The sequence below is a fragment of the Ambystoma mexicanum genome, chromosome 2p (genome assembly GCF_040938575.1).
Source record: "Ambystoma mexicanum isolate Mex_15411 chromosome 2p, UKY_AmexF1_1, whole genome shotgun sequence".
Lineage (NCBI taxonomy): Eukaryota > Metazoa > Chordata > Amphibia > Caudata > Ambystomatidae > Ambystoma > Ambystoma mexicanum.
The window spans coordinates 1,473,915,353-1,473,932,588 of NC_090923.1; the positions used below are offsets into that span (position 1 = coordinate 1,473,915,353).

General features: G+C 47.0%; 1 protein-coding gene across 3 annotated transcripts in view; it reads right to left on the bottom strand.

The window, feature by feature from the left end:
* LOC138567642 (zinc finger protein 2-like) overlaps positions 1–17,236 on the bottom strand; it is a 452,076-nt gene that overhangs the window by 254,633 nt on the left and 180,207 nt on the right. For 2 of the 3 annotated variants that reach the window (XM_069646105.1, XM_069646104.1), the window contains one exon: positions 1,598–1,708. In XM_069646105.1, coding sequence (XP_069502206.1) covers positions 1,598–1,708 — 111 coding nt within the window. The remainder of the gene's footprint in view (positions 1–1,597; positions 1,709–17,236) is intronic. The other variant, XM_069646106.1, reaches the window with a different exon arrangement.

Here is a 17,236-nt window from a genome sequence, read left to right on the forward strand (position 1 = left end):
TATCCCCTCCTCCAAGTCTGTAGTCTCTAACCTCTTCCTCCAGTTTTATTCTAACATAGCAACCTCCTGATCGTCTTCTTCAGTTTGCCAACCTCCTCCTTAAACTCTCCCGCCTCCTTCTTAAATTCCCTCATATCTTCCAAAAAACAAATCATCAATTTACTCCTTTATTATATCTTTTACACCAACCTCCTAACACATCTCTGCCTCCTCCTTAGATCATATTAACACCTCTCCTTGCCCTGCTGCAATATAACTTTACCTTCTACCGCCTTATCCCAACAAATTCTACCAATGCCGTTGCCCCATCTTGCCTTCTAGCTCCTCCTCTCCTTTCCTCTTCTCCAGACTCCTGCAAGCTCCTTCTTTCAGACCTCTCCTAACTTCATCTTCTTGTTGTTCTTGCTCCTGCTCCAGCCACTTCCTCCTTCCACCTAACTCACACACTGACTGATTGGGCTTGGGCTTATGTAGCACTTTAGTGCCTTTTCAGACCCTTTTTGAGGTAAGAGAACTCAGTTGTGCAGATGTGCTGTAGGGTCATTGAGAATTGTGGATGTCTGGGCCTGGGTGACCACCAGTTACTGCTAGACTGCAGCATCAGGAATTAGGTCTGCCATCCTGGAGGGCTTAACTTCCTAATCTGGCAGATTCAAGTGTGGTTTCTGTACCTGCACAAAGTGAGCTGGGTGCACATATGCTGCCCACTCTGTGGGACCACTGCTCCTTGGGACCTGCTTGTCTGCCCCATTGGTTCTGAGGGGTCTATTTAGTGGTCGCTGGTATCTATGGGTAATCTTTTGAAGGGACCTATGACCATTTTGTGGGTTTGACCCTTGAGTACCCTATTTTCCACATGGCCGACTTGCAAGGTGTCTATTTGGGCAGTGAGCATGTTGTTGCAATTTGTAATTGAGGTTCCGGGCAATATTTGAGATGTATTCTCCATGTAGCTGGCCCTTGCTAAGTGACAAGGCTGCTGTGCTGTATCTCCCAGGTTGCCATCCTGAAGTTCCGGGGGTATCCTAGTCCGTAGGGTCAGTGCACTACCAGTTCTCAGAGCCAAACAGGGTACTTTGTTACAAGGTCTATATTGCTGAGACATGGTCTCAGGAGTTTCCGGATGAGGGTCAATTTGTTAAAAGATTATCTACTGAAATGACATTGAACAGTAGAGAGACAGGCTGTACCTGGAAGGGAACAGCTTCGGGCAGGGGATGGAAGAGAGTGAGTAGAGAGAGGAGTTTGATCATCGAGGGAGAATTGAAGTTATATGTGTAGTCCTACAGAATATGGGCAGGTTCTGTGGATGATATGAAGAGGAAGATTTGGTCTGTATTCGGGACCATAAAAATGGGTGGAGAGAACAAGAGGGTGGTAAGTGATGTTCTAATGTTTACACATTTGGTTGAGAAGAATGTCAAATTATACACAGAGTGGAGATTCCAAAATCTTTTAACAATATCCAAAACTACTATAAGCAGGACCAAACACAAGCGTAGAGGCCCTAAGGCAATGAAATTTATTAGGTTTGCACAGGAAAGTGGGCACCCAGAAGTGGCAATCTCAAATGGCAGGGGTGATCCAAGGTGCTCACCTTTAGAAGTGGTGATGCATTTTTCTCCATCAAAGTCGAGCTGGTCTATGAAATATGGCTTCCCCTCTATTTTAATGTTGAATGAAACTGGTGTCATTCCTGCATGCCCTGCTAAAGAAATATAATGAGACAATGATATACACATCTGCTTGGTAGGAAGACTGATGATGTGGCTTTTCCAAGAATGCACCAATTTAATAAATGGTGAATGAAACACTGTTTAAGAATGAGTTAAAAGAATGCTCCTTCAATACGTCAGCACAGACAACAAAAGGGAACTACAAATTTGAACTGAGTAAAAAGTTGAATAAAGCACAAAAGACGTATCCTGCATTATTTCCATCAGTTTTCCTTATGAAGATAATAATGACTTAAAACATAATTTTACACAGTGCTCTATATGGGAACTGTAACATCAAAACATGCATGTTCCTGGATAAGGGTCAGTGACCTGCATTGGAAGGTCCTGTAGAATAATTAACGTGCATAAGTTGATTGTTAAGAAGATGTATCTAACCCATATCACAAAGCTGAGTAGAAACATCACAAAGCAGCCGCAAAGAAGCTTCTTTTAACAAAGGTTTATTAGGGCTAGTTGCAGTTGGGTGGGGGCCAAATTAAGAAAATACAATGTAAGATTTCAATGACAGTTTGATGGGTTTTCACTTATAAATCTCAATCTGTGTTTCCTCACCAGAGTGGATAATCAATTCACAGTCATGGGGTTTTATGTGCCACTGCACATTTTGCTTGATCCCCACTGCACATTTTGCTTGATCCTTTTTTTGTAGATTGAGGTCTTTTGCTTCTCCTCATTTCCACGGAGGTCCCATTAGCTGGGTCTCTAGTTACCATTGTGCTTGCATACTAGACCTGAACAAGGGAAAAAGATGGGGTAGGATAGTGATTGGCAAAATCAAAGTGCTTCCACCAAGAGGCTGGTAACCTACATTTTCAAGAGGCTTTACTCACCACTTCCATACCTCAGTGTCCTGGCTTATTCCCCAAAGCACCATCATCACTTTCTTCCTTGACAGGTTGCAACAATCTCACACACTCTCCCGCGACTCCTGCCCTCTCTTCTCCAATCTGTCTCTCTCCCGGAACCTCCTCGACACTTCACCATATGCTTGTACCTACATAGTTCCTAGATTATTAGATTTACCTCCGCCCGATCTTTCACAACTTCTATCTGTATTAATCTTCTCTTATTTTTACCTACCCCTCCTTTACAGTTTCTTCTCGACCTGATTCCTGAAATAACTCAACAACTTCTACTTTGATGTTTCTCCCAACCTCCTGCCTGTGCTTCACCCTTCCATCCTCCTTAGTATTGATATGATATGATACATCATTTATAACGTACCTGTACACAAGTGTTTTTAGACGCGACAAGACCAGGGAAACAGAGGGAAGACAAGACAAGCGATCTTACTAGGCCTTTTGTCATTCAGATTGTGCAAGTGCAATGAAGTATAGTTCAGGGGAAGGGAGGAGGGAGAAGTGCCAGGGAGAGGGAAGGGAGGAAGTGCAATGATGGCAGCATTGCTCTGAGTAAATACAGCGAGGGCAGCGCAGCTCTGGGTAAGTGTGAGGAGGAAGGGGACTGTGGGTAACAGTAACAGCCTCTTAGTGCAGTGGCCAGTAGGCAGTGCAGCGGAGACTGATTGTGGAGGAACCTAGTACCCAGTGGAATCTGAGGGTAGTCAAGCAACCAGTCGGCACAAGCAGACAGTTAGGTCTGCAGGGGAAAGAGAGAGAAATCAGAGGAGAAAATGAAGGTCTTGAGCTGCTTCCGGAACTTCAGGTGGTCTGGCTCAAGTTTGAGAGGGGCAAGGAGGCCATTCCAGAGGGAGGCACCTGCAGAGGAAAGAGATCTACTCCCTACTCTCTGCCTTCGGAACCATCTGCCCCTCAGAGAGTTTGAGGTCTGAGCGAAGATTTCGAGAAGGAAGGTATTTTGGAAGAGAAAGTTGGATGTAGTGTGGGCTTCGTCCCCAGAAAACCTTGGGGACAATGCAGGGGACTTTGAACTTGATTCTTGCAGCCCCCTGGAGCCAGTGGAGAGATTTCAGGGCTGGAGCGATACGGTCCCTGGGCTTGAGGCCAAGGACAAGTCTTGCAGTCCGGTTCTGGATTAGTTGCTGAGAGCAGAGAGTAGAGGAAGACAGATAGAGGAAGAGGTTGTTGCAGTAGTCCAGCCTAGAGGGAACCTGGGCTCTGGAGACAGTGAGCTTCTTGGGGACAGTGATAAAAGGAGGAATGCCTCTGAGGAGGTGCAGCTGGTACTGGGCCTTCTTGGGAAGGTCCGTGATGTGACAGAAGGAAGGCTAGAGTCAAGGTTAGTGAGCAGATCATCACAGGTGTTCAGGAGAGCAGTTTCCGTGCCTCTGGCTGCTCTGAAGTCAGAATGATAGTCATGGTGATAACCAACAGATTCAGTCTGGAGAGTAAGCTGGGAGATGGCCAGCTTTTCCAGGAGTTTGCCCAGGAAAGGAGTGATAGAGATCGGGTGATATACTGGTTCATCATATAAAATGTAAATTTTCCAACATCAGTTTGGGGTTAACGCCTCATCACAAATAGTCATTAGTTCTTACAGTGAGGGGAACTCTGCTTTAATTGTCTATCCATCTCCATTATCTGCTACTTCAACCTTACACTAATTGTCACTCCACCCTCTCTCCACCCCTTCTCAGCTTCTCCTATCCTTCCTGCCTCCCTTTAAACCACCTCCTCCTCAACTCAGTCTCCTCTCTCTTCCTTGTCACCACCTCCATTCTTTGCCTCTTATCCCTCACCTCTCTCTGTCTCCAGGAACCGTCAAAACTGGACCGCTACCGCATTCCACCCACTAGGTTGCCAATCTGTCTGTTCTTCTTATAGGGCCCTTGGCCCTCCTATTGGGCCATCCTGCCTATTGGGCCTATTGGGCCATCCTGCCAGTAGTGGAGACACCTATGTGCACTTACTGTGGCTGTGACAGGATTCAAGCAGTGGTTTTCCACAAAGTAATGTACCATCACTGCCTTACATACTCTAATGCTTCTACGGATATCTTCTTGTCCCTCTTCTCCCATCCATTGTAGATTGAAAGGGTGAGGGGGCCTCTTTTCTTCTGACATTATTAAATTAGGTCTCTCACATGGCCACTCATTTGCTCTAGTGAGATCATTGTGTTGCAATGAAAGTGCTGATACATAGCTGTCCAGGTGTGTGCATCTACCAGTTGCAGGAGATGGGGGTAATGTGGGAGGCACCCCTGGCAGGGGATAGAGCATCACTGACGGCTGCATGCTAGGTGCCTTGAGTGTGCACGCAGCCTGAGAAGCTATGGGCTGAAGGATTGCGTAACTATATAGGGTGCTGCGGCACCAGTGGAAATCAGGTGAAAACGACAGGTGAGTAGACTGCACAGGGGAACTCAGAATTTCTCAGACCCCTCATGACAGTGGGGTGGGGGAGAGTCACAGACCGCTCCCAGGAGAACAGTTGCTGGGAGCAGAACCAGCTGATATATACAAGGTCGGCGAGCCAAGCCCTCGAGCGCTCGCTGGGCCCAGGGGGAAATTAAACTCACAGAAATATGCCTGGCAAGGTACAGACAAAGTAGGTCCACCAGTTTCAAATTGCCCTTGGCAGGTGGGCCTGGGAAGAGGGATGTGGGGCGCGGAATGATATGCGAAGCAGCCAATCTGAATAGGAGTCTGGTGACCCTGAAAATCAACAAGTATCTTGTGCCCTCGCCGATGTCCGCAATGCACCTAATTGGTCGCATTTCCTTTGAATGTCTCCCTTCCCACAAGTTCAAGATGTCTCATGTTTTTGCAGTGTGTGCTGACCAATGGCAGGTTATTAAAGTCCTGCAGCTCAGCACAATTACATGTTATCAACTAACCTTTGGGGTATAATAGGAAAGAATGTGGAGCCACGAGGGAGTTGATGAACCAGGGGCGATGGGACTCTTTGCCCCAGTCATTTCTAATTAACCTATGTTCAGCTATAGGGGATTGACGAGCTCCACCAATTAGCTTTGTGGGACACTCAATAGCATGTATCAGTAATTTTCAAGTTTTTCGTTACGTTACGTTATGTTATGTTACTTGGCATTTATATAGTGCCTTATATATCATTGATATGACCTCAAAGCGCTGGTAGGTGGAACGCCCTCGGGAACCATAGCTCAAGTCAGTAGAGAGAGAGAGTGTCGTATAGTGCGTGGGAGCACCGGATACGTGTGCAGCTGGTTTGTTTGTTGCATGATAGCTGCTTCTTAGCAGTAGGTGTGGAGCTGAGGAAATCAGTTGGATGTGTTCAGTCTGGAGGGTGGACACCCAGACTGAGTTCTGGCTGCGTTAGGCCTGAGGAGTCGCCTAAACTAGACGGAATGTGCTCAGCTAGCTGTGTTTTATTAGGATGATGAGGTGTTTGTGAGTCATGTTAGTATGAGAACAGCTAGCCCAAATTTATCATGGTTTAGCTGTGTTCTAGTTGAGTTATGGTGTATAGGAGAGAGTAAGCGTAGTAGTGTGATATGGTGGTTATCAGTAAAGCGCCTGCGACAAAGTACGAAAGCAGGACAGAGGGGCGTACATAGCGACAGGATGGATAGGGTATACATGTGATACAGATAACATGGGGATACAGGTAAATAGCATATATAGGAGATACAGATATGTACCATCAGCCGCAGCATCGGTACCGTCCGCAGCATCCGCATAGTCTGTACCATCCTTAGCATCTGTGCCATCTGTAGTATCCACACCATCCGTGGCATCCGCAGCATCCACCATCCATTCCATCCGTTCCATCCATACCCTCTGATCTATCCGCCCCATCCGATCCATTCGTTCAGTACACTCCGTCCGTTCCATCTGTTCCATCCGTTCCATCCACTCCATTAGTTCATCTGTTTCACCCACTCCATCCATTCATCCGTTCCATCCACTCAATCCATTCATCCGTTCCATCTGTTCCATCCATTCATTCCATTCACTGTTCCATCCACTCTGTCCGTTCCATCCGTTCCATCCCTTCCATCAACCAATGCTAATGCTGGTTTGGCTGTATAAAAGATTGGGCCGTGGTGGGCGGGTTTGTCAGCTCTCATCAACCAGTTCTGTTCCACTATGCTATTTGATTTGTGCTTGCCCAGCTGCAATAAACAGCGTTACCTCTTGTCTGGTGTACGCTCCTTCTTGGATTACCTTTGGTAAATTACTACATGCTCATAGAGGACCCCAAATACAGTGTAATCGCACATGGTTAAGCTACTGATGCAATTAGAAGATCGGTTCTATTTGACACAGACCTGGGAATACTCTGGGAAAATTATTAAGACAAGTTTGTTCTCCTTCTTTGGGAGCTCCTCGGTTGCTTTTGTAGCCCAAATCATTGTGGGTTTCGGTCTAGTAGGCAGACCATCTCCGAGTCCGTTGTTTCAGGCTGTTGTTGACTGTGCTAATCATGCTCAAATTACCAAGACCCGCATTGTTACAACATCACTATGTTGTTGCACCCCATTGCTCGTCGCGTCCTTGGGCTATTGGTCAAGACACTTGCACTGGTCTGTGTACTTGCCCATCACTGCAGCGCTCTTCTCACCCATTATACCACCACTGAGACTCCCATGCGTAACACACCGCATTCTGCCTGCCACACAGGCTACGATATGACTTTGAGCCTCAGCATACCCACTGGCAGGCCAGCCTCGCCCTACAGCCCATTACTCACTTTTAACACCCCGTCGACATCCTCACCGCAAGTGACCTGTTATGCTCACCTGGTCTCTGCGGAAGCGTTGGGGCACGGTTGCAGCTCTCCCTGAACTTGAATCACCCCCTTCAGGCCTCTCCCTCAGTAGAAAAGCTGTGAGTGGTGGTACGTGGTGATACTGCTCCTGCGTGGAGATAAGAGTGTGTGAGTGCGCCAATCTGTGATTGTTGTACCTCTCGAACCCTTCACCCCAAAGTACGGTTTCTGTGAGCATACACGGACCCATAAAGCTCACCTGTGAATTATGGAAGATAAGCTCTCCGTCCTGCTACTTCTGGCAGGGGCACATTGAATGGGACTAGTTCCTTCACTGATCCCTGATAAGGATTAGTCCAGTCCAGCTGCGACTATGCTTCTCCTTATGATTGGTAAGTCTTTCTTGAGCTCTTGTGATGCTGTTTGTTCTGTTTAATGTCTTTATATGTTGCTCCTATTTATGCCGGCAATAATGTCTCTCTTCTGTTTTCTTCCCTTAGATGAAAATGTGGCTTCAATGCAGCTGTGAGACACGAGACGCGGCCGCATGGAAGATGGATGCTACCGCAATGTTCAACAGCAGGTAAGTGAGGGTTTAAGGAAAGCGCAAAGTATGGCGAAGCGCAACCTTAAACTGACTGTTTTTTCGATGTCTAACCTTGTCTTCTGTTTTTCCTTGCAGGCGCTGCTGTCGACGATGGAGCGTGTCGTGCAGCGGTGCCAAGATGAAGATATCGGCGTTCCCGGAAAGTGTAAAGATGAATACTTGGTTCACCGAAGAGATGTACAGGTAAGAACAGCTTCCCCCAGTTGGTAAGTATGCTGGCAGGAAGCAGGATGTCCAGGAAGCAGGATCTTCCAAGGTAAGTCTGACCTCAGGCGACGGTGAGCGTTACGCTGCTTGCAAGTGCAGAATAACGCTAAGCGTCTGTCTTGAGGATCGGGGCAGCTTATATAGCTGAGATCATGGGCACGGCCATTAGGGCCGGCTTGCCAGCCACACCCTGCCACTCCTAGAGAGCGAGCACGTGCAAAGGCAATCCATTAGCAGCCACACCGAAGAATACACTTGGGGCTGCTTAATGGATGAAATGTTGAAGGTTAATGCATCCTGCTTAATGGATGGAATGTTCAAGGTTAATGCATCTGAAGTGCTATGTCCATAATAAAAGTTTTTTGGTGTTAAATGGATGTTCTTGTTTACTTTTGTTCATGAGCCTGGTGCCAGAGGCGCCAGGACAGTGTCCACCCCGGTCTCCTGTGCATGCGACCCCTGCATACCTGTGCCCCTGACTTCATGACCATGACATGACCAATCCCTAACTGAACTCTCCAGCCCTTTGGCTAGAGCATTTTGCATCCAAACCCTCACCTAACCAACCATGCACGCAACACATTAGAAACTTCAGACTCAGATCCAGATTCCAACGCACATCCTACTAATCTTGCAATTCTCACCAGACAACGAAAGTAACACCACCCCCAGCCTCCCCCTTACCCTCTGGCTTCAAAAATACCCCTAAAGAAACTAAGATCAAGGGCGCCCTCATCAATGCCAGGTCCCTCCCGGCACACGCCCTTGACATTGCAGATCTTATTCCCACACAAGACCTTGACTTCCTTGCCATTGCAGAGACCTGGCTACATGCAGCCTCAGGTCCATTAATCTCTCTCGCCATTCCCAGTGGATACACCATCATTAGATTTGACCGTAATTCAAACCAATCTAAAGGCCGTGGTGTCGCATTTATTCACAAAGACACCATCAACCTTAGAATCATCCCTAACTTACAGATCCCCTCAGCCAAGTTACTGTCTGTGAAATTCGCCATCTCTCCTAACAACACCGCCACCCTGCACCTCATATACAGGCCTCCAGGCCCACTCACTACCTTTGCCGATGACATTACTTCCATCCTAGTAGATAAAACTAAGATGAACTCCCAAATCATACTACTTAGCAACCTTAACCTTGGCCTCCTAGACCCCAATGACCATAATGCTTTGGACATTGCTAGCACTCTCTCCAACCTAGGCTTCTCACATTGCATTTGCGAACCCACCCACAACAAGGGGAGAACACTCGATTGGATAGCCAACCTAAACTGCAACATCAATATAGAATCGAACCTCCCCTGTGCGTGGTCGACCACCACACCATCATCTTCAACATCCTAGCTAATGACCAATACATTAAACAGGACATTGCGCCCGCAATCTCTACAAGAAACAAAAAGGACATCACGCGTGACAAACTGCTTCCTATCATCCTGCCCATCCTTAACAAGGTTGCACTGTCATGCGCTGATCCCACTATCCTAGTTGATACCTTTAACTACACCATGTTCAAAGCAATAAACACTATCACCCCCATCAAATACAGGAAACCTAAACAGCGTCCTCACCTTAACTCGTGGTTCACCCCACCATTAAGAGTTTTACGCAAAGAAAAATGAAACGCTGAAGCTCGCTGGAAAAGTCTTCCCTGTGAAGCCAACAAAGATAGCCGCATTATAGCTACCCTTAATTATAAAGAGGCTATCTTCCAAGCAAAAAAATATACCTACAACACGCACATACTACAAGCGGAATCCAATACTAATGAGCTTTTCAAAATTCTGAATGAGCTAGAATCTCCTGCTTCCCCTCTGACATCTCAGCAAAGACAGTACTTGGTGTGCCAACATCCAAAAAGCACTCCTCAATAAGATATCTACTCTCCAATCGAAAATTAATGACAAAAGAAATAGCCTTCAGACTGACCCACAGCCTAATCCCCATATTGGCAATACTACGCCCACCACACACACACACTCACACACACCATTCGGCTTCTCTCCACTCACCATCTCAGAGGATGAAAGTATCATCAGCAAACTCAAACCCTCTAATTGCCAGGGTGATACCTGCCCTGCTCCCATTATCAAGGAGGCTGCACACAAACTAGCCCCTTCATCACTGCTCTCATTAATTCCTCCTTCAACTCTGGCAACGTCCTTGACAACCTCAAGGACACTTGGGTCATCCCTCTCCTGAAAAAACCCACCCTGGATTCATGCATACCCACAAACTATAGGCCCATCACCACTGTCCCTTTTTTGCTCAAATTTTAGACTGTGCAGCTTATCTGCAGATACAGGATTACCCAGAATCAAATAAACTCCTTGGCCTTAGAGAATCAGGCTTCCGGCCCAGGCATGGAACAGAAACTGCATTCCTAGACCTAAAAATGCAAATTGAGGATCTAAAAGATCATGGTAAATTGGCCCTGTTATTACTTCTTGGACCTATCTGCGGCATATGATTTGGTTAACCACCAAATCCTCTGCCGTCATCTTAAAATTGCTGCCCACTTCTCAGACAAAGCCACCACCTGTATCAGATCTTTCTTGGATAACAGGCCCATGAGGGTCTTCTCCCCGTCGGCCTCTGCGTAACCGTCACCAGTCCTATGTGGGGTTCCACAAGGATCCTTGTGTCCTGCCAACACGTTATGTGTTTACAAAACCACTTTTTGACATACTCGACTATTTGGGTGTCACCTAGACCAACTATGCTGATGACACCCAGATACTCATTCCTATCACTGGTGACTACAATGCGGACACTAAAGCTGTAAATGATGTTTATTAAGTCATCCAGGCGTGGATGGCCCAACACAAGCTCTGTCTCAATGACGACAAACAGACCTCCTCATCCTAGGTTCCCAACACTGACTCAACAGACTAGATCCATCCTTTAAAGCTTTTAATATTGATGGCAACACCATTAAGGTATCCAATGATACTAAAACTTTAGGAATCTACCTATTTCAGCTTCTGCATACACGTGCAAATTCATCACAGCCTGCCGTCCCTTTCTCACTACTGCTAACTGCACCATCCTGGCCAGAACCTTGGTTATGTCCAAACTCATTTATTGTAATGCACTTTACCTAGGGACAAACCAACTCAACTTAAACAAGCTTCAGGTTATTCAAAATAATGGCATCAGGGGAGCCCTAAATTTCCCTAGAACTTTACAAATCTCGGACACTAGGCGAAGTATGCACTGGCTATCAGTTACCCAAAGAATGTCCCTCAAAACGCTTGCCCTCACGCACAAATGCATGACTAATCAGGCCCCCATCTATCTGGCTAACCGTTTCACTCACCACACCTCTACCCGCCCGCAGATGAACTGCCCAAGCACACACTGTCTTACCGTACCCAGATGCAAACTGCAGGAAGGGCGAGCGCCTCTATGTATGTATTCTACATGACCCGTATTTTTTTGCCTTTCTGTATGTATAATATGTGATTTATACTATATGCCTTTATGTAAATTTGTTATGTTGTATACTATGTTAATGTAACCCAAGATATGCGCACAGATGCCTGAGGGCCATGCGCACTATACAAATAAACTAAATACAAATTCAAATACAAATGTTAGAGGATAGCAATAGGCACCAGGAACCACAACTCATTAAGTGAATTAGGAGCTAGTGAAGGTCAATTCCTAATCTATTATGCTGGATCAACCCAGTAGTAATAGGGATCCCGCTACCATGATGTTAACATGGGTGTGCAGTCATAATGTCGAAAATAAAAAGTCGAATGACAAAAATGTCGAAAAAAAAGTCAAAAAAAAGTTGAATCTATTATTTGTTTATTTATATGTATTTTTTGGGTTTGGTAAGTATAAAAAATGGGTAAAATAAAAAAAAAAAAGGGGGATTGGAGGGGGTACCCCCCCATTTCGAAAAAAAAATTCGACTTTTTTTTTTCTACATTTTTTTTTCCACATTATGACGTTCCACATTTTTGTTTTCGACGAAATGACTATAAACCGTTAACATGAAGGCCAGCCTCAGTAATATGCAAAATCCAGCACCACACTCATTTCATTGAACTGCTGTAAATGAAATACCTTTAGGTTCACAATCAGGGATGCAGAACATGCAATGGGAAACGAGTTATCGCTTTGGACTGTGGCTCCAAGCCTTTACTTGTTCAAAACAATGTGCATTACGCACAGAGCAGTTCACAACGAAGGCGCTGAGTCCCTAAGAGACAAACTGCGCCTACTTCAACCAACAAGAACGCTCAGATCAAGCATGGACATCCGCCTGGAACCGAAGCCCTACAACAAAAGAAAACTTGGAGGATCCTCCTTCTCTCACCAAGCCCCGAAAAATACGTAACACAAGAAACACCTATTATTCAGGAAATTACTCAAAACCTGGCTCTTCACGTCATAACTAGAAAGACTGGCCACAGGGGCACCGATATACCAAAAAACATCAACCAACGGAGAGCGACCGCTATACGCACTGATCAATCAATGGGAAAAGCTGAGGTCAATATTCCACGGCATTCTAAAGGACCAAACAGGAGACAGTCGCAATACGACCAAAGACAGTAAACATAGCAAACTAAAACAGAAAGACTAGAACGAATCATCAAGTGGACCAGGATCTAACTATGACCTTCCCCAACAGCCCAAAACATAGAGAAGGAAAGGAAGCACTGCATTACAGGTCCAATGCAATGGGTGAGAAACAGAATGTTTCATCACTACACACGGTCCACCAATACAAAGCAGGAAGCACAATGCCCCACCACATAAACTACAACTAAACAACAGTCTCAAGGATGTTCACCCCACGGAAATCAAAGAATCAGTCACGACATAAGGATACGAACGTCTGAACACACACGCTCACCAAGACGGATCCACTAGGACAACACTTCAACATGACCACAACCCTGAACCACTCAAAGCATTAACCGACCAGGGTCACACTAGATCACCTAAGAATAGATATCACCCACCCAGTCCCACACCTGAAGATTAGGTTCAGACGCACCCACCAATCCAAACTATACTCAATAGGAAACAGTTGGATCAGCGCAACACCACCAAATTGAGTCGGCCACCAGGAACCAGCAACATCCGAACCCACAGGTATACAACTCTAACGGAATCATAAGTACCTGAACCTGGATACAGACCCCACTAACCCAACCCTCAATCGTCTGCATACTTAAACCCACACAAAACCACACAACCATCTCTCTCCCAGCAATCCGCACACACTTTACCACACTGCATCAACAACACATAAACTTCACCCACAGCACTCGAGGCCTTCATCCGATCCGATACTAGCACCAAACCCCAGCACTTGGTGTATACCGAGCTGAAGCTGCCAACAGCACACCACATCTCCCACTCTCCTTTTCCCCTCCTCCCGACTAACCCTACCCCACCCTTCCTGTTTACAGATCCGCCAGAGCGCCTGGGGACCAATTCCGTTGGTGACAGTGCGCTATACAAGTACTGATAACATAACATAACATTATCAGGACAGAGCTGTGAGACTTCACAAACTCAACACCCTTCTGAACTGCACCTTGTTTGTACAGGACTGTCAGAATAAACATTCCTCCTTGTGTGGCAGCTCCTCCTTCAGGAATGCGAGCTGCCGCTGAAGGGAACTGGGACGAGCACAGACTTGCAAATGCTTACCATGGAAAGAAAGTGATGTACAGCTACAAGGCAAACAGACACAGAACAGCAAGTAAATACAAGCAAGACGGTGGCTCGCAGGATCTTGTAAGATGATCGCACATGAGAACCAGCGCAGGCTTTTTGGAATCTAAGTGCATAACAGCCAATCACAGTGCTTGCACAATGCAACGCCCCTCTTGGAAACTATTTGTCAATCAAGATGTCATCAAAATCGCCTACTACAAGTTAAAATAGCAGTTCGATCTGGCAAGTGCATGGGAGTTAAAAGTCTGAGGTAAAGAGGAGGAGGCAGATGGAAAGGAGGTTGCGAGAGATACAGCGGCAAAGTTAATCCAAAGTCAGTGGGGAGGGAGGACTTGAAAAATTGGAGAGAGGAAGGGTGAAGGGTCCTTTCACCTAAACTACAAAAAGAAAAAAAGAGAGTCACAGGGGTTTCCACCATGAAAGCACCCTACTCCCTGAGGAGTGCAGTAGTCCATTGAATCTTGTGGTGTGGATCCATGAGTGCAAAGCGGAATCACCTCAGTGAACAATGGCGGCTCTGAACAAAGAAAGGTAAGGAGGGTGCCAGGACTGGGAGGATGGCAAGCTAACAGCAGATACTGTGCACCCCTCTCAGAGTGGAAGAAAAGGGAGCTGAAGCAGCAATCGCAGTCAAGTGCCATGATAATATGATGCTGATCCATACACCAGATTTGGAGAGGAGAACTATGAAGGTGGTCGAGGCAAAGAAGGAGGTCATAAGAGATACAATGGATGTGGTGTGAGGTGCAGAAATTATGAAAGAAAGAAGGAAGATAGTAGAGGCAGAGAAGAACAAATGCAGCAGGAGGGTAATGGTTAGAACCCTAAACAGGAGTAGAACCAGTTGTGTCGGCAAAAGAGCGGAGCGAGTGGAGGAGAGAAGACAAGCGGAGCAGGGAGGGGGAGAGGATCAAAGCTTCAAATGTCACTGAAGAGGGAAAGGAGGCTCAGCATAAAGAAGGGGAGAGAGAAGACAGGTGAGAAAGTTAAGGGGAGGAGTCTGTCCGCGTTATAAGGGCCTAATTACTGGGAGAGGCTGTGCCAGGATCTGTGACCAGTGTTACAGGTCGGCGGCAGCCTTCCGTATCCCCGTGAGCCCCCTCCCGCCCACAGACGCATTTGGACACTGGTGTGTTCGGTTTGGGTGCCCCCGTTGCTCAGTGGCGGCCGGGAACGCCCCCTTTATTTATATGGCACGCAGCGGAGTGCAACGTCACTCCGCCGCATGCTGATCCCTTAAAGGGGCAATACCACACTCCTCCTTTTTCATAATGATAACAATGAACAAAGGAACACTACTTACTACAAACATATAACACACTTGAACCCAAAATCACAAAACCCCTTTAATAGCAACCACCCTGGATCCCTGCACCAACTGTCGGGTCCCCTGATGTTGATCCCACTTCAGAACTCCAGCACATAGTCAGTGAGGTCAGCAGGTTTCCCTCGTCCTGTCCTCAGGGGGTACCTCCTGCCAACCTCCCGGAGTGGGACTCCCTCTCTGGCGCTCTCCCACGCTGGAGAGCAGGGTGGTGGAACCACAACCCCGCCCTCATCTGGAACCTCCATCACGTCCCGGCTTTGGGCCGCTTCCGCCCGGGGCTCACCTAGCCTCTTGAAGAGGTTGGCATTGAGCGTGACAGATGCGGTTCCATCCGAGGCCGTCACCATCGATCCTTTCATGGCCACCACGTCCATCGGCCCCGGCTCATATGTTAGTGACAGCTTCCCATCGGGGTGCCGGTTCCTGACCTCATCAAGCACCTCATCGTCGGGAGCAAACTGCTGAGGCCTGAGTCCCCTCCGGAGATTCTCCTGTTCAGTTATTTGCCTCCTTTCCCTTTCCACCTGCTGATTGTCAATAACGGCAGGCTCATGCTCCCCTGTCTCCGGCAACAGCCCTCGTGGACACCGCTTGAACAGTGCCTTGGCAGGCGCCACCCCTGTGGATGTGTGCGGGGTGGCACGATATTCCCGCAGAAATTGATACAGGGGCCTTTTCAGACACTGACCTTGCCCCTGAGCAATGCAGAACACTTTGTTGAGGGTTCTCATCATCCGCTCTGCCTCGCCATTAGCTCTGGGCCAAAGCGGAGTGACTTTTCTGTGGTGAAACCCCTAGTCCTCCATCAACCTGGCAAAGCTCTTGCCTTGAAAAGGTGCTCTGTTGTCTGAGCACAGTACCTTGGGCAGCCCATGAGTGGCAAAGAATTTCTTGACTTCCACCACCACATTTTCGAATGCCGCAGACTTGATGAACTCCAACTCTGGGTACCTGGACCACTCATCCACGATGACCAAGACGTGTGTGTCCCAGGTTGTAGAGCCAAAGTCTGCATGGACCACCTCCCATGGTCTTGTGCCTCGCAGCATTGTCTCTATGGTGGGCTCCTTTTGCACCGGTGACGCCGCCTGACACCACACGCATGCCGTGACAAACTCTTCCACCCGCCTCTCCAACTCAGGAAACCAGACCATCTGGTGCAGCCGAGCCTTTGTTTTGGCAGCGCCCCGGTGTCCCTAATGGGCCAGCTTGATGACCTGCTGTACTTTCCCTTGCAGGACCACGATCCGGTCGCCCCTGAGTAGAAGGCCGGTCTCGGAGAACGTCAGTACGTCCCTCACCCTCCACAGCTGTTCCAGAGTGGCTTTGGCCTCCTGACCAGAGATGTCATTTAGGGGTCGCCAGAGGTCGCAACTGCGACCTCTTAGATCTCCCTTGCGACCTCTGTGGTCTCACTTGCGACCTCTAAAAAAAAAAAAAGATTTTTTTATTTATTTTTTTGTAATGCAAGCTCTTGGGCTTTGGGCAACACCATGTGGCTCTTTACTTCTGGAGTGCCTGGCTTCCTTGTTCAGGCCCCTTAAAAAAATGAAAAATAAGAACAGGAGTGCCACAAGTCTAACACTTTCAGCACTGACCCTAAATAAGAAAGAATAGGAATATCAAATAATGTGTCTTTCTGGAATTCTATACAATAATTGCTAGACTCATTAAAGGTTTATTTCAGGCACACTTCAGGGGGTGAGTCACTGATTTAGTCTGTTCTTAAACGCCTCAACTCAGCCTTTCTTCCTTCTGAGGCCGATAAATGAGTACCAACACAGGTTGGGTGATATTGGGTGTTTATTTTTTCTATATAAAGCGCTTAAGTGTAAGTGCTATAGAATAACACATGATTATCATTTGGTCATGGACGTCTGCTTGCATTCCCAGTAATTTGGTAATATGGGCCTATACACACTCATTTTAACGATACATATGGTGATCCATTTTTGTATGAAATGTACATCACAATATAGTGATATCATAACCATATTTTTTGTAGTGTACAATGCTATGTG